This window comes from Camelus ferus, chromosome 2 (assembly GCF_009834535.1).
Source record: "Camelus ferus isolate YT-003-E chromosome 2, BCGSAC_Cfer_1.0, whole genome shotgun sequence".
Classification (NCBI taxonomy): Eukaryota; Metazoa; Chordata; class Mammalia; order Artiodactyla; family Camelidae; genus Camelus; species Camelus ferus.
The window spans coordinates 1,764,275-1,781,030 of NC_045697.1; the positions used below are offsets into that span (position 1 = coordinate 1,764,275).

General features: G+C 61.5%; 2 protein-coding genes across 8 annotated transcripts in view; one reads left to right on the forward strand and one right to left on the reverse strand.

The window, feature by feature from the left end:
• ADD1 (adducin 1) overlaps positions 1–11,812 on the forward strand; it is a 74,810-nt gene extending 62,998 nt beyond the window's left edge. The window contains 5 exon segments of the mRNA XM_032492904.1: positions 710–802; positions 4,862–5,018; positions 7,706–7,804; positions 9,950–10,197; positions 10,199–11,812. Of these exon segments, the coding sequence (XP_032348795.1) occupies positions 710–802; positions 4,862–5,018; positions 7,706–7,804; positions 9,950–10,197; positions 10,199–10,300 (699 nt within the window). The 3' untranslated portion in view covers positions 10,301–11,812.
• Positions 11,813–12,360: 548 nt separating this feature from the next.
• On the reverse strand, positions 12,361–16,626 carry MFSD10 (major facilitator superfamily domain containing 10). Of its 7 annotated transcripts, none has more exons than XM_032493049.1 (14): positions 16,518–16,618; positions 16,140–16,143; positions 15,661–15,897; positions 15,440–15,536; positions 15,088–15,191; positions 14,602–14,760; positions 14,362–14,523; positions 13,956–14,064; positions 13,756–13,867; positions 13,427–13,535; positions 13,244–13,334; positions 13,103–13,150; positions 12,930–13,019; positions 12,361–12,724 (listed from the first exon to the last, which is right to left on the reverse strand). In XM_032493049.1, exons 3-14 carry the CDS (start codon positions 15,832–15,834, stop codon positions 12,612–12,614), a joined length of 1,368 nt encoding a protein of 455 aa, XP_032348940.1. In that variant the 5' UTR covers positions 15,835–15,897; positions 16,140–16,143; positions 16,518–16,618; the 3' UTR covers positions 12,361–12,611. The 7 variants fall into 7 exon arrangements, with proteins under 7 accessions (XP_032348940.1, XP_032348937.1, XP_032348945.1 ...); XM_032493046.1 differs by having other exon boundaries at positions 15,661–15,893; positions 16,027–16,276; positions 16,510–16,604; XM_032493054.1 differs by lacking the exon at positions 16,140–16,143 and adding an exon at positions 16,027–16,074 and having other exon boundaries at positions 15,661–15,893; positions 16,510–16,586.
• Positions 16,627–16,756: the final 130 nt, after the last annotated feature.

Here is a 16,756-nt window from a genome sequence, read left to right on the forward strand (position 1 = left end):
TGGCCTTTGTGGGTGGTGGCTCTAATGACCGTCTGCTTCAAAATTACTCTTTAAGTTGGGAAAGAATGACGAGGTAAGTGTTCTAGGCAGCCGCTTACCTTTGTTAAAATCTTCATGGTGAGGAATAACCCAGCCACTTTTCCTCGAGTTGGAGACCAGGCACACGCACGCCCACGGCCTCGCCCTCCCTCCGCCCGCTCCACGGAACGCATGCCTGTGTGAGGGCGGCGCCCACAGAGCCTGCTTGGAGCCCAGGCTCGCGGCTTTCGTGGTGTGTGGGTAAAGTGCTCGAGGCGGGTGGGCTCAGTGGACCTCGGCTCTTGTACAACTGCTGTCCTCAGCGAAGTGCTGCCCGGGGAGGAGTGGTCGCAGAGGGTTCCTGTAAATGTGACGCACATTTACACGCGTTTCTGTGCAAGGGCTGCACCTCGTGGCACGGTGAAGGTGATTGCGTAAGTAGTTACCTCGGGAAGTCATGTTGCCACCGAGCGCTTTCAGCACCAGCGCAGGGGACTGCTGTTGCATCGTCTGGGTTCGACCAGCCGTGCTCCCGGTTCTGGGTCCGTGTTTGCACGTGGCACCGCCTTCCCCGCTGCGCTCGCTCCTGGGCTGTCTCCGCTGCATGCTCTCGGCTGTCTCCATCCTGTGCTCTCATCGGTGTTTCAAAGCCGGGCCTGGTGGGCTCTGACGACTCAGTTTACTGTTGCAGGACGCGCCCCTCTCTGACTGTACGGAAACAATCGAAGGGCTCGAGCGTACAGAGCAGGCCTTTAGTCCCGCTAGAGCTCTCTCTTTTAGAAAGGTACACACTGCCCTGCCCTCCGCCACCGCCAGCACACCCTGCTCTTCTGCCCACCCTGCCCCTCCTGTCTGCTCCCGCTCCGTACTGTCTTGGTTGCTGCAGGGCCTCTAAACGGACCTCTGAATTATTTGCGAGATTGTACAGAAGGTTCTGTTCTGCCTACTCTGTTCTTTAATGAAAACATTTTGTATGAAGTTATTTTTACGATTTTCAGCATTTGTGTGTTGTGCTGAGAAGTGGCTGGCCTTAGTTAGTGATGTGGTGTGTTTCTCAAGTTCCGCGTGTGATGGGCCAGTGCATATCGGGGGTTTGGAAACGTGCCTTTTACAGTGTGCTGATCTCGAAGGCTCGCGTGGGTCCACGGTGAGCAGCGCGGCGCTGCTCCCTGGAGAGTCTGCCTCTGCTTGCTCGGCCGCGACCAGGGATGTCACGAACGTGGCAGCCAGAGGCTGTGTCATTTCAGAGGAATGGGAACAATACAGAACAGTTTGTGTCAGCCCTTGCTGATGAAATGTATTTTTACCTAAAAAAAAAAGAATCTTAGGTAATTGTTTAAAATGTTTCAAGGCAGGGAAAGACTTGGGAAAATTTGAAATCCCAGACTGAATGTCTCCAGCTGCACGTGTACCTGCCGTGCACAGCAGGCGGGACGTGCGTCCAGGGTGACCTGCCGGGCGGAAGGAACCCCTCTGTGCGCTCAGGCTGCTGGGTGCAGAGCCTGGGGCCGTGCGGCTGAGGCCCCGTGTCCGTGGGGGCCTCCGGGGTCCGCCCCTCAGTGAGGCGCACCCCCAGCGAGGAGCGGGTCTGACCAGTGGTTCCGTGTGTCTGTCTGGCGTCCCCGCTGAGCAAGTTACCTCGCGTATTTATGTATTCATTCCGTGGGGCCCCTTTTTCCTTGTCCTTAGAATGTGCTTCCAGCGACCCTTCTTGGAGGAGCTTCTCGAGGAAGGGAGAAGATGTGTTCTCACCCCACTCAGCCTGTTTTCGCGTTTGGTGCTCTGGACTGTGAGCTGTTGTGATCTGGTTGGTTTGTGACTCTTTACCTGGGGTGTGGGTGTGCGAGGAGTCCACGAGCCCAGGGGTGGGCCCAGGCTGGCTCGCCGGCGTCGCTCTGCAGGCCCTTTGGCATCCTGCTGCTCTGGGTGGTTTCAGGCTGTTCTTGGGAGCTGGCAGGAGGGCCGCCTGGGAGCTGTACTGAAGGGTGCTCTGTGCCCAGCTCCTCGTCCCGCCACAGTGTGGCTTTTGCTCTGCCCAGCGGTGCGCAGACCTGAGGTGTGACGCAGTCACGTGTGAATGCTTCATGAGGTGTGTCTGCAGGAGCCCCGTGCCTGGCTGGGAAACGAGAGCCTGTGGGAGTGAAATTCCGTGTCGCCTGTGTAGTCGGAGCAGCATGCTGGCTGGGAGCGCTGTGTCCCGTGGAGTTAGCAGAGAGAGCTGCTCCCAGCTGGGAGGTGTGGGTGCCCCTGCATGGAGTTCTGTTCCCGCTTCCCCCCTGCTCTCTTTCTGGTGCTCACGTTGGCACCCTTGGTCTTTTCCCCACCGACTAAGCACATTTCATTTTTATGACAAAAACGTGCTTTGGCTCCACTGACGCCCTTGGCTGGGGCCGTGTCCACATCCTTGGTGTGGACCCCGAAGTGCAGATGGTGTTACGCCCGGAAGACGGCACTGCTCACCGGGCACACTGAATTCCTCCTCCACGAGCAAGAGGGACGAGGGCTGTTCACGTTCTAAGCACGGCCCTCTCCCCGTTAGACGGGTGCGGCACACTTTCTGTGGGGGGACCTGAGGGGCAAGTGTCTGCAACTTGGGAAGTTGGGGCTTTTCTGGAGGAACTTTGGTTTCACCTCTCCCTCCTGGTGACGGCTGTCCACATAGGGCAGGGATGTCTTCTGATGGAGGAGGGGGCAGGGAGTCGCCAGCCACACCCGACGCTGCAGTTCCGGGAGGACACTGGGCCCAGCCAGAGGCGCTCTGACTTCAGCGTTGCACAGGCCATCGTGCGGCCTGAAGCAATTTTGGCTGCCTTCTGGACTTCACTGCAGGTGAATAGAGTTGTTAGAGCCCAGGGTGTGACAGTTTACACTGCAGGCTGTCCAGTGGAGGGAAGAGCTCTGTTGTCCGACTTGCGTAGCGCAAGGTTCCTTGCTCCGTGTGTGCTGGCTGCTGTGTGGTGGAAGCGTGAGGGGGCTTGGGGCTCACCTTGTGGGGCTGCGTGGTGAACTCGGTGTTGAACACCTGGTACGTGTGTGGCCTAGCACCAAACATGTACGTTCAAGTATGGGTAGGTTTTACTGATGAAAACCTGATGCTCAGAGAGGTCAGGTCACCAGCCCAGGCTTGCACAGCTTCGGAGGTAGAGCTGTCGTCGCACACAGGCCGCATCGGTTCTGCTTGGAGCCCGTGGCGGGCCGGCCGAAGCGAGAGAAGCAGCGGGAGCCTCCCCGGGGAGCGCCGGTCCTCCCTGGTCCCTCGGCCTGGCTTGCTCCACAGCGCGCCTGTGTGCCTCTGCAGCTCCCGTGTCTCTGTGTTTCCCTCCCTCCAGAATAACGGGGCTCTGTCCCCGGGTCTGCTCAGAGCTGGCCTTGCAGGCAGCTTGGCCAAGGGGTTTGGAGGAGGGGCCCCTGCCAGTGCAGGCAGGAACCAGCCACGCCAGGCCTCAAGGGCCAGGCGTCCTGGCAGACAGAGGGCCTGGCTTGTCCGCGGGGCATCTCTGGCAGTTGATTCTTGATATTTTACTCGGGTACAATTTTGAACATTTGATTTAAATGAATGTAAACATTTCCCTCAGACCTGGCATCACCGTCTACTGGCAGTGATACCAGGATGCAGGTGCACTTACCTGGCTGCCACGGGTCCTAGAGTGTCCCCCCGCCCCCGCGTCTTAGCCCCCCCGCCCCCGATAGCACAGCTGAGGCCTGTGCGCGGGAAGGGGCTTGTCTCGGGCCACAGAGCTAACGCGTGCGGACGAGGATTCGACCCTGTCGATTTGGGACCAGGCCTGCTCACTGAGGGGGCCCCCCTTGTGCAGCTGCCTCGCGTCCCCAGGCTCTCTGAGCACAGGCTGCCCAGTCCAGCGTCTGCCTTTTCTCCCCTGGGGTCCATGTTGCCACACAGCGACTGCCCGGCCCTGGCCCCCAGCCTCTGCCACGGGAGCAGTTGGCCGGTGGGCTGTGTTCCGCGGGGCTTGGCCTGGCTCTGTCTCTTGCACACATTGCTCATGTGCCCTCTGCATCTGGTGTTCGCCTGATGGAGTGGGCGCCGATGGCCCGGCCTTGTGTCAAAACAGTTGTGGAATCTCCTGTTCTCTCTTGTTTTTGGAGTTCTCGTTAAGTAATGGGCGCATGCTTGAGTTCTGGTTAACTTTCGCTTTCTCAGAAGGGAGCCCCAGAGCGTTTGGGAGCCCACCAGATGAGCTGTGGGGGGCTTTGCGCCTGCGGCTGCCAGCCCATCTGCCGGCCTCAGGCCGTGCCGGGGCCTCCTCTGCTTTGCTTGTTTGCTTTTTTCTTTCGAATAAATTCTCAGTTTTCCAAATTCCTCAGACAAATGCTGCTGTTTGGGGACTTCTTTTTAAATCTATCGATGTTTCGGGCTAAGTTCCAGGATCTAGTCATAAACCAAACACAAAGTCAAAAGAACAGAACTTTTCTGTGCTCTTAGACCGTGAACAAATCTCTGCACTCAGCTCACAGTGCTGTGAATCGGGAGGAGGGTGATGGACTTACAGCCGTCCCTCCGGGACGATGGAGCCCTCCCTGAGGTGCTCTGCGCGCCCCCCCTGCACTCTGGTGCCTCTTTCTCTGTAACCCGAGGACTTCCCTGGGATTTCCTCTCCTGTTGCATTTGTTTTGTGGCACCAAAGTCTTCCGTTGCCCAGGCTGCAGCTCAGCCCAAGCCTCAGGACTGCCTTTCAGGGATGTCTGTGTGCTCCCCCGAAACCGCCCCGCCCCCCGCCCCCCCTGCCCCCCCCCCCCCCCCGCCTGCAGCCTGGCCTGGGACAGGGAAGAGTCCTGGGGGCAGGGCTGCTGCAGGCTGACCGGCGTCCGTTTCTGCCCGCAGGGAGAGCTGGTGACAGCCTCCAAGGCCATCATCGAGAAGGAGTACCAGCCCCACGTCATCGTGAGCACCACGGGCCCCAACCCCTTCAACACGCTCACTGACCGCGAGCTGGAGGAGTACCGCAGGGAGGTGGAGCGGAAGCAGAAGGGCCCTGAAGGTGAGCACGCGCCCCCTGGGTCCCGGGCTCCGTGCTGCGAGCCTCCCCGTCCCGTGTGACTGGGCAGCTTGCCGGACAGAGAAAGACCAGAATGCCGTTCCGTGCACATTCTGATCTGCCCCCGGGCTAGTTCTGGAGGAATGAGAGGGTAGACTCACCTGTAAATGGTCTGCTTAGGAAGGGACACGCATGCAGTCAGACAGGGCGGGGGGTGGCCCTGCCCTGAGTGCCCCCACCAAAACGAGGCTGGGCCTGAAAGGCGCCCTGCCTGTCAGAAGCCGATGTGGGGACGGGGCAAGAAGGAAGTGGGGAAGGAGGACGCGGGCCTAGTGGTCCCGGCAGCGCTCATGGGCTCTCCACTGTCCGGGGGGTCCCAGCTGCGGAGGGCACTGCTCGCTGCTCCTGCTGGACCGCTGTCTGTGTTGAGGGCTCAGGACGCCCACAGAAGAGCTCAGTGACCTGGGCTTGTCAGTGGGCAAGCGGCCTGAACATCACGTTGAACGCACATTTGGCCTTTGACGTGTAGAATGTGTCTCTGTCACAGTTCACTGAGGAGAGGCCTCCTTTGATTCTCCTGGTCGCATTTTGAGCAGTTACATTGTGCCAGGCGCCGTGCTCAGTGCTGCACATGTGAGCGTTTCAGCGAGCTCTCAGGCAGCCCCGAGAGATGGGCCTGTTGCCCAGGAGCAGGGCCGCGCGTGGCAGGCCTGGTCTCAGCGGTGGTCGCGCTGGGGCTTTCTGGCGGGCTCTTCTTCCCTGTGAGCTCCGAGGGCTCCCGGGCAGGGCTTGGTCACAGGCCTGCGGGCTGGGCTGCCGGGCGCTCGTGGCCTTCCCCAGGCCCCGTGAAGAGCAAGGCCGACTGCTGGCGCAGGCTTTGTCTCTCTCGGTAGGGTAGCTCACTGATGTAAGAGGTCTTGTGTTCATAAAATGTGTTTGGACTGTTTTACATCAAGGAAAACGAGTGGTTCTAAGAGCCAGAACCTCATGGAGCAGCTTGCTTCAAACGTGAGGTTTATTAAAGTAGATCCAAACGTTTTGAGAGCTCAGGAGAGACACCAGCCCCCCCACCCCTGCCCCCCGCCTCTTGACGGGAAGCGCGGTGGGTCTCGCCTGCCCTCTGAGGGCCCTGGGTTGGTTCCCGCAGAGGCCCCGCCGGGAGGCTTGTGCCGCCATCCTCAGGGCTTCTCCCTCCTGGGAGTCAGTCTTCCCGGAATGAAGTCCCCTGGTGTGTGGGACTGAAGTTCCCCTCTTGGGAACTGTGTACTGCTTCGAAGACAAGCTCTGATTTGCCCCAGTTTAACTTTTTTTTTAGTCTTGTTCTAGACCAACTAATGTGTTGCTCAGCTGCTGTTGAAATCTGAGTTGTGCAGAAAATGTGCTGTTGAGCTGTTCCTAAGTGTTACGTTGTCACTGCCTGTCACTTTCTGTTAGATACGTGTTAAAATTAAGACTCACGGCAAGTTCTGTCTCCTGAACGGGGCATGCAGCCCCGCAGAAAGCTTTGTCTGAGCTGTGGCCGTGATTACCTGCCTTAGACTAAGAACAAGGGGTGGTGCGTGGGCCTGAGCCGGCGGTCCTGTGGCCTGACGCCCCTGTGCACAGACATGCATGCCTGTCCTCCGGACTCTTCCAGAGGCTAGGAGACCTGGAGTTCTTGTGTGTTTGTTTTGTTTAAGTTAAACCACACAAGACACAGGAGTTTCCTCTCCGTGTGAGGCTCCATCAGGAGGGACGTTACAGCGAGTGGACCTGGACGGGGACAGCTATGACCGTGCTCGGTGACCGCATCACTGTCAGCAGTGGGAGTGGCAGCCAGGGGCCAGGAGACCCCTGCCCAGCACTGGTGCTGGCCCTCGGCGTGGGGTGGGGGGAGGGCAGTCGTGTGCCGCGGGGAAAGCTCGGGCTGCCCGGCAGAGCTCAGCACCTCAGGTGAGAGGAAGAAAGCCTCTGGCTTTGGCTCCTCTTCCTGGTGGAAGGAACTTGTTCGCTCAGGCAGGACATGGGAGGGCCTTTGTTTACAGGCACTTGGCCTCAGGAAGGGGGCTGCAAGCTCAGGGACCTAGGAGGCTGGATTTGTTCAGAATTCGGAGCCGACTAGTCCCAAGGTGCTAATTATAAAAGAAGTTTACATGAGAGGAGGAGATTTGAGGACTTAGGGTTATTCTGTGCATTTTTCCATAAGTGAGGAGTAGATTTGGAACTTCGGGGTCCTCGTTCTTGCAGTTTTTCCTCTGGTTTATCAGCACATTTTACTTAAGAAAGTACAACTGCGCATTACAGTGGCCAAGTTTACATTGTTGGCAGAAAACGCCCTGAATAAAACTTTAAACCACAGTCATGCTCGTGTAACGTCCCTTGAGGTGGCGAGTAGGGCGAGGGTGCCTGGGACCCTGGGCTGCTTGCTCAGGTGGGAGGGCGGGGTCCTCACTGGAGGGCAGTAGAGGACAGGTTGGGGTCGCTGGTCCCAGCATGCCGCAGAGGCTGCTCTGGCAGAGCCCGAGGTTCAGACCCACACCCCGTCATAGCCAGCTTCCTCATCCTCTTTCCAGTAGGAGTGAAAGGTTGCGGGAGTGGCTGTGAGCCCTCCCCGAGGGTCGGGGCAGGAGGGCTGTCCGGGCAGAGGGGCGGGGGGGAGGCCCTGGTGTCTAAAGCTTTTCACCGTCGTCTCACTTTCTGTTCATTTGCAGAGAGTCTGGACGAGACTGGAGAACAGAAAGAAAAGAGTCCTCCGGAGCCCCCTGCCGCCCCCCACACCCCCCCCAGCACCCCGGTCCAGCTGGAGGAAGGTGAGCTCTCCGGGGGCGGCAGCGGTGTAGCTGCCCCGGGTCGGGGGGTGTGCACGGCCCTGTGGACCGGCGTCGCCAGGAGGTGTGGACCTCCAGTTCTGTCGGGTTGGAGGAAAGCAACGGAGTGCGGCAGTAGCTGGCCTGACACTAACGCAGGGGTGTGCACTGACACGGAAACCGGCTCATCACAGGCTTCTGACTCGCCGGCCTCTGCTCCTGTTGGGTTCTGTCTGTCCTGGGTAACTTGCAGCAGAACAGGTTCCTTAGTGAGACTTCACGACAAGGTGGGAGGACAGACTGCAGACTGGAGCCCAGCTTCGTTTATGTCGATCCTGCCCACTGCTTGCACATTTCTTAAACCTTACTGTGCTCAGATTAGCCCTGGAAATGTCTTCCGTTGTGCCTGGGCCGCAGGACTGCGTTTGACTTGCCGTATTTATCAGTCATGGAGAGTGCTGGCCTCTGTTGGCCTCTCCGACCAGCCCCCTGTGTGTCTGGCGCGTGGCCTGCGTGTCTGTCCCTCGGCCTTGTGCACCATGCTCCCCGTGCCTGTCGGGGGCCTGTGGCTCACCTTCCGCCCCTCTGTGTCCACAAGAATGGCCCGGCCATTCTCCGTCTGTAACCCTGTGCTGTGACAACGCATAGATTCTCTCCTGTGCTTTCTCTTCCTGTGGCTGCGTCACAAGCAGGAGGTGGATGTGCTAAAGAGTACCTGTTACCATAGTAAGTACTGCCGCCGCCTGGCCTGTCGCTTAACCAGAGTCCCCTGTGCTTTGCCTCATTCTCTTGCTTCTTTGTTGCTTATTAAGTTTTGTTTTCCGTTCATTCAAAATAAAAACAAAAGCCCCCTTTTCTTGTACCCAGTCCCTCCATCGTGGGCAGTGGCCTTCTTGAAAGGGGTTGTGTCACCTGAGCCCCACGGGGGCAGCCTGCCCGCAGCACCTCCTAGGCTGAGGCAGTGCTGCCCAGGGCACTCTGGGTCTCAGAAGTTCTGGAGGGACCACGTTGTCCTTCAGCCTTCGAGACTCGTCACTGCTCAGCGGGGAGGTTTTGCTGTATCAGATCAGACATAAGTCTAGACTAGGTTCGGACAGGCTGGGATTTTGCCAGCCTGCTGCATGTGGGTTGCATGTGTTTGGATCTTTGCGTTAAGCAGGGTGCTTAAGCTTAAACTGAGGAGGGTGGAAGGGTGGTCACATTTGGCTAAATGATACAGCCCCCCAAGCACCTTCTGCATGCTTGGCAGTGAATCCCAACTGCCTCCTGCCCCAGCTAACCAGCTGACCCCCGGAGCATCTAACTACCCCAGGCAGGAGGCAGCGGGCAGGGCGGGCTGGGCAGAGAAAGCCCTGGAGCCGCGTCCTGCAGCCGCTCCTCTCCCGCGCTCTGCTCAGCTCGCTCAGCTCGGCTCCCTGTCACCTCCGATGTTCGGCTAGATTTCTGGGTACTAGATGGTTTGGTGTTGCCTAACCACTCTGTGGCTTATAACTTTGCAGATAGTTTTAAAAAATCTACAAAACTGGTCCCCCCGGGGTCAGTGTGGAAGTCAGCCAACAGGCTGCTGCTTTAAAACAAGTGCCGCTTGGCTCTTCCACGTTTCCATGTTCAAACTGTTAAGATGGCTTGAAGTTTCACCTTACAGTTCATCCCTCTTCCTTGAGGAGTCCTCCAGCTCTCGCTTGATGGTGGTGCTCGGGGGTCTGGGAGCCGGGAGCTGACTCCTGGGCTCTCGCTGGTGGCTGAGGCTTCCCATAGTTTTCTCCTTGGGGGAGACCAGGTGTTGTGGATGTAAATCTAGGCTTGATTTCAGGGCTACTGATACGTGTCCTGAAGGGTTCACGTGTTTAACGCAGGACATTGTTCCCCGCTTGCCATGATCCCTGTCCGCGGTAGGGACCGGGGCCCTGTGACCAAGTCTGGTGTGTCAGCAGGCCGTCCATGAGAGGAGCTTAGAACTGCCCTGAGACTGATCTCCGTCTTGTCCTATGAGCTGCCTCCAGCCTTGGAGTAGGGCAGATCTTATTTAAAGTTTCTTATTCTTGCCTAGAGTCATACAGAGGCAGTTTCTGTGCAGGGCACTCGAGATGCCCCGTTGAGGTCTGGGCAGTCGCCCTCTAACCCTGTCTCTCCTGTCCCGCCTGCCAGACCCACCGCAGGAGCCGACTCCCAGAGACGACAGCGATGCCGCCACCTTCCAGCCGCCCCTCCCCGACCTGTCCCCGGATGAGCCTTCGGAAGCGCTCGGCTTCCCGACTTTGGAGGAAGAGGAGGAGGAGGAGGAGGAGGAGGGGCTTTGTGAAGCTGGGGGCCCTCCAAGCCCCACCGGGTCCCCCACGGAGGCCAGCCCCGAGCCAGCCACAGCCCCGGCTGCGGAGGAGGGGGCTGCCGTGGACCCCTGGCAGCGATGGGTCTCCGGGGAAGTCCCCGTCCAAAAAGAAGAAGAAATTCCGCACCCCCTCCTTCCTGAAGAAGAGCAAGAGGAGGAGCGACTCCTGAAGGCCTGTCCCACCAAACTGACGCCACCAGACTGTCCCCGACCACGTCCCCTGCTGTCTCCTTGTGTAGTGGAATGCAAGCCCCGCCCTCTGTGTAGCTAGTGACCCCCCCACCCCCACGCAGAGCGGTGCTAACCCCGTGTGCGCAGCGGCCCCCACCCCGGGCCCTCGGCCTCAGGTTCTGGGGGAGACTCTGTCTCCGCGTCCAGCTCCGGGTCCTGCCCCACAGGGACCAGCACGTCGGCCCAGCTCAGTCTGCTCCCCGGGGACGCAGGCTCCTCGGGGTGTCACGTCATTTTCTGGCTGGACCGGAGGAGGCCCTGACCTTGACCTCACTGCCCTCCTGCTGTGCAGTGACCGCTCCCCGTGTCTGCTGCGCCTTCACCCCAAGGTCTCAGGTGACTGGATCAGACCACAGCTTCCTGCTAGCACGTCTGCTCAGTGAGGCCCACGAAGGCTCGGTCCTGTGAGGCCCTCGCGCGCCCGCCAGCAGCGCAGCCTCTGAGGCGGCCTTTCCCGGGCGGGTTTGGGGTGAGCGGGCGCCCCCGGCAGCAGGCGGGCCTCTGCACCCAGGGCAACCGATGCGCGGTCTCAGTGGCTCCCGCGCCCCAAACCAGATCCCGCTCCTTGCTCACTGGGGTCTCCAGAGCCCTGTCGTCCGGGTCCCATCGTTGGGAAGGCGCGTCGGGAGGGAAGAGGCATTTCCGACTCCCTCTCCAGCAGGCGCGCCCCCTCGCCCTGCGTTCAGCGAGCGTGAACGGGCCTCTGCGCAGGCGCGCTCCTCCCCCCGGGGCCTGCGTCAGGGGCCTCCGGGCGCCGCGCGCCTTGGGGAGGTCTCAGACCTGGGAGGGGAGCTGCTCTTACCTTCGCTCCGCCTGAAGGGTGCCCTGGTCTTGATGAAGGCAGCTCGAGGCAGGAGTTGGCCCTGGGGGCCCCACCTGATGTCCCGTGGTCACTGACGGAGCTCCCCCTCCGCCTCCAACACTCCACTCAGATCCCTGGAAAACAGCGTGAAGCTGCCCAGTGGGAGCCAGTGGGTGGCCCGATGGCCACCTCGACAGTGCCCTGTTCCAGGAGCTGCCGGTGCCAGCCTGTCCCCCAGGTGGGCCCCCTGGAGGGGCAGGGCCCCTTGGTGGACCTGGTACCAGATGTGGGCTCGGGTCTCATGCCCTCGACACCCTCACAGGACCTGAGGCCGGCTGCATGGCACTGACCTCTGCTTCGAGCTCACTGGCGAGCAAGCCGCTTTTCGTGTGTATCGTTGCGTTGCCGAGATGGTGGTAAATTCTCCCCTCACCCTGAACTCAGTTAACCACAGGCTCTTCCTTTTATCTCTGCCTCTGACCCCACATATGCAATGACCTTAGTTTCATTTTTGTAGTTTATTTTAACTCTTTGTATTACAACATGAAGTTCAGTTGTGTACATGGACACAGGCTTGGCAGGGCAGGTCCTGTGGCCTTTCTTCACTATACGATGTTTTACTCACAAATAAATTTCTTTAAGCAGTCTCCTTGTCTAAACTTGGGGAGCAGTTTTGCGTTTTAATTTCTTTAATTTCCTTTTTTGTTCCTTTAAAGTAGGACTTCCAGAAGTTTGTCTCACATTCCAAAAAAAAAAAAAAATCTCCTAGTGTTTATTTCTTGGTCAAGTGCAATCTGTTGCTTCTGCAGAGGGCCCCTGACCCAGAGCCACAGCCCCAGCAAGTGCCTGCTGTCCCCAGGAAGTACAGGCAGGGCCTGGGGGCGGTCCTGGGTCCACAGTCTGAGCAGACGCTGGCAGGGCAGTGAAGCCAGGATCTGTGGTGGGACAGCCTGGCAAAGGGGGACCCTCCTCCCCAGTCTGGCAGGGTGCGGGGCACACCCCCAGTACCACCTTACGAGTGCTGACCCCACCAGTAGGGGCTCCTTCACCTGACTCTCACCCCAGCCCAGTGGAGGGGAGACAGGCTGTGATCAGTGAAGCTATAAAAGCTGTTCAGCTCAAGCTGCTTCTGGTGCCTGGGGGTCTCCCAGGGCAGTGGGTGTGGTAGGCACGAGGCCTATGCACGGGAGAAAGGCACTTGGTACAAAATAGCTGCTTTATTTCGTCGTTCAGAGGCCTGGCTGACACCCTGTGGCACTGAGTAGAAAAGAGAAGTTGTAGTGTCTGCTCCTCTGGGTAGACAGGCCAGGTCCACGGGGCTCGTGGGCGCCCTGGGGCTGCAGGTCCTGGGCCCGCCTGGGCTGGGCCCCGGTAGGGACGAGGCAGCGGAGCAGTCCTGGCCCAGACCTCCCACTTCCGGCCTCAGCGTGGGGTCACGGCTCAGCTACTCAGCCTTGTGTGTCTGTGCCGGGGGCCTCAGGGTCCCGCAGGAGGAAGAAGGGAAGCAGGAAGAGCCCCGCGCACACGGTGAAGCAGACCCGGGCCCCAGCCAGCCAGTACACTGTGGGGAGACAGGCGATGATGGCCGCTGCGCCCAGCCTGTCCACAAGCGCCCCAGGCCCCGACGTGGCAGGAGCGGACGCAGGAGGCTGAGGGGCGCTGGAAGGGTCTGCGTGGCCTTCACCGGGGGCCGGCAGCCCCCGTGGCCTGGCCTGACCCCCCCCAGGGTGCACAGTGCTCCCCGAGTGCCGTCCGGTGGCCCTCACCTGAGGCGGCCACCATGGGCCCCAACGCCCTGGCCAGGGCGCCCAGGCTCCGCAGCGTGCCCATGACTGTGCCCTTCTGCCTGGGTGAGCCTGCAGGGAGAGCGGGGGAGGCTGTCAGGTGCCCATCGGCCCGTCCCGCCCGGCTGGCCTGGGGCAAGGGAAGGGCCTCTCACCATAGCCGGCGACCACGGAGGACAGGCAGGGCACCACGACAGCGGCGGCTGGTGGGGGGACATCAAGGAGGCGCCCATCAGCCCAGAGGAGAGGCCGGCAGCCCATGACCGCACCCCCCTGGCCCCGGCAGGGCCACTCACCGAAGGAGTAGAGCAGCAGCCCCAAGCCTAGCACAGGCAGCGTGTGCCCCCAGCCGATGAGGAGGAAGGCAGGGAGGAGCAGCAGGATGGCCTGCAGGCGGCACGGCAGATCTCAGAACCAGCCCTGCTGCTTTGGCCAGTGCTCAGGACACCCTGCCCCCACGTCCAGGGGAGCCCCCGTACCCGCTTCACAGCTGCAACTTCCCTGCCAGGGCTGATCCGTCGGGCGTAGGTGCTCTGGATGGTGGCCATGGTGAGGCCGATGAAGAAAAACATCTTTCCCTGCTGTAGGCTGCGAGGGGGGAGCTGTCAGCGCCCCTGTTCTCATGCGCTGAGCCAAGCAGCCTGGGCGACAGCCTGCTGGTCACCCGCCAGCCCCAGGATCCTCGCTGGGCCCCAGGGGCTGGGCCAAGGTGGGAGTCAGCCCTGAAGCGATCGGGCTGGGGGCCGCCAGGATGGGGAGCCTGCAGGGTGTCCCCAGGCGGGTTCCGGGAGGGGCCCCACACCCCCACCTGCTGAACTGGAAGCGCTGGTGCACGAGGAAGCTCAGCGTGTACTCCAGGCCCGAGAACAGGAAGAGGTAGAGGAAGTAGACCAGGCCCAGGCGGCGCAGGCTGCCCAGCCCTGGGGAGCAGCGGGGAGGGGCTGTCAGGGCCGGGGGGCAGCCTGAGGGGGCCGCAGCCCCACCCTCTCGAGGGGGCCTGCTCCTTACTGACTCCAGTGGGCGGGTCTGGGCCATGAGCCACAGCAGAGAAGCGGAGCAGGGCCAGGGGGCTGAGCAGGTCAGCAGCAGCTCGGAACCCCAGGGTGACGGAGGGCGCCTGGAGAGGACAGAACTGAGGGCCCTGGCAGGAGCTGGCCGCGTCCCCGGGCTGGGCAGTGCAGGGATGGGCCTGACCTGAAACTCCCATCCACCTGCCATGCCCAGGGGGCAGAGGGTCCGGGGAGCCAGGCGCCCCAGGAGGCCCTGTGGTCCCAAGAGCCTCTGGACATCAGGAAAGGACAGCCTGGCCAGCCTGGCCCATGGGGCTGGCACACACGGCCGGCACCCCTACAGGCCCTGGAGCTGAGCCGAGCCTCTGCACCTTCAAGTCATGTCCTTCTGGCTCCCACCTTACCCGCTTCTCCAAGGGCAGAGTCTCCGGCAAGAAGCAGAAGATGAACAGCAGGTCAGAGATCGCGAAGAGCAGGGCCAACCAAGGTGCCGACTCCAAGGGCAGGGAGGCGCCAAGCATAGGGCCCAGCGTGAAGCCCAGAGAGAAGGCCACCCCGATGACTGCCTGGGGAGAAGGCTGCCTGAGCCAGGCAGGAAGACACAGGCGCCCCTCCAGCCCTCGGCCCCCAGCGTGTGCACTCACCATGCCCCGGCTACGGGCGGCAGGTGAGCCCAGGTCGGCGACAATGGCAGTAGAAAGGCTGACGTTCCCCTTGCTGATGCCCCCGATCACCCTGGAGGCCAGGAAGGCTGCAAAGCTCTTCGAGGCAGCCCACACGGCATACGAGGTGGCCAGACCTGCCTGCCTCAGGGCAGGGGTCGAGGGCAGGTGTGGTCACTTGAGGCCAGGAGGGGCCCACAGTGGGCCAGCGAGCCCAGGCAGTACTCCTGGGACCCTGCCCTGTTCTGGAGCATGCAAGGACCCCTTGTGTTCCCCATGTCCCCGTGGCAGGAGCAGCTCTGATACAGCCTGGCTTAGCCACAGGAGCCACCGCCCCCTCAGCCACCACCCCCAGGGGGAAGTGAGGGCCAACAAGGGACCGTGAAGGGCCCACAGCTGCCTCCCCAGAGCACTGTGGGGCGGGGGTGGGGTGGGGTGGGAGGAGCCCCTACCCGTGGGCACCCATACCAGAGACAGCAGCATCACCGGGCGCCTCCCTAGGCAGTCAGATACGGCCCCCGAGAGCGGTGCGGAGAGGAACTGCAGGACGGAGAAAACTGAGCCAATCAGACCTGGAAGAGACAGAAGTCAGTCACCACAAGGGTCTGATCAGGTTGGACTCTGCATTCTCAGGCCATGGACCTCCAGCTGAGGTGGCCCCAACAGTAAGTGGACATCACTTGGAAAGGTGGCAGACAGGCCTGGGAATGAGAAGATGAGGGCCAGAGCCTGAGATTGACAGGCGCCCAGGGAAAGGAGGACGGCCAGGGCCAGGAAGACAGGACCCAAGTGGGCCCACCATGTGGGCTCAGGGCCATACCTCCAAACAGGACGCTGTTGTATCTCTTCTCTGCGGGCATCCCGATGGCTGCAGCAAACCAGTCCACTCCTCGCTGCCATGAGCCATAGAGGGGATCCTGGGGGATGAGGAAGTGTGACGGGCTGGGGGGGGGGTGTCCCTGAAAGGCTTGGGGCAATCATGGGGCAGTTATGGCACGGGGGGCAAGGAGTGAAGGGGCATGGAGACTGGGGGAGGCTCACGTGGGACCGGCCATGGCTCTCCAGCAGCCCGGGCAGCAGGGGCAGCAGCAGAGTGAAGGCCAGGAGGTCCAGCAGAAGGCCGAGGAAGACTACGGTGACCACGCGGGTTTCGGATTCCGGCTGCTGGCGGATGGGTGGGCGCGGGGTGCAGCTGCCTCCGGCTCCCCAGCCCATGATGGGGATTGCTCCGATCCGGCCTGGCTGAGCGTGTGGCGGGACTGCACGAGGGCACACTGCACGAGGGCACATTGCACGAGGGCACATCTGGGTGCCCCAGCGCCCACGCCCACCTACCACGGGGGGAAACAGTCTCCCACCTGTCGCCGTCTCCACCCTTCCCCCGACTGGCTTACAGCCAGCGCGCACCTAAAGCGGTGGCTCCTGTGGCTAAGCCAGGCTGTATCAGAGCTGCTCCTGCCAAGGGGACACGGGGAACACAAGGGGTCTTTGCATGCTCCAGAACAGGGCAGGGTCCCACTGGTACTGCCTGGGCTCGCTGGCCAACTGTGGGCCCCTCCTGGTCTCAAGTGACCGCATCTGCCGGGGGAGCCGGTTACCCAACACTGCAGTACTTCTGTGCGCCCTGCCCCCGACTCTGGGCAGCAAATAACGCAGCCTGCGAAGGTTGTGCAAAGAAACCGCAGCTCCAGAAGCCAACCGTCCCGGGACCGGGGCGCAGCATCCCAGCCCCAGGCACCTCCCCGCCGCCGCCCACGTCCCGGTGCGGAACGGCCTGGGAAACTGAGGCCCGCGCGCGGGGCGGGACCTGGGCGCGCGCAGGGGGCGGCCCCGCGCTCCGGAGAGCACGACCCCCGCCCACCCTGGACCGCACGCCCCGCCCCGACACACCTCCACACGCTGCGCGCTCGGAACCAAAAGACAGAAGGACCGACAGACACAGGACGGACCTCTGGGCAGGATGGGCGGGCCGGCTCCGCCGCGCCCGGAAACGGGCGGATCTGCCACGCCCAGTTGCGGGCGGGGCTTCAACACCCGGAAACGGGCACGTCCCGACGCTTCCTCTTCCGGCCGCCGGGAGGGGCCCGAGCCGGACTCTGAGGCAGCTGCGTCCCGGCGAGGAGGGGTCTGAACGGAG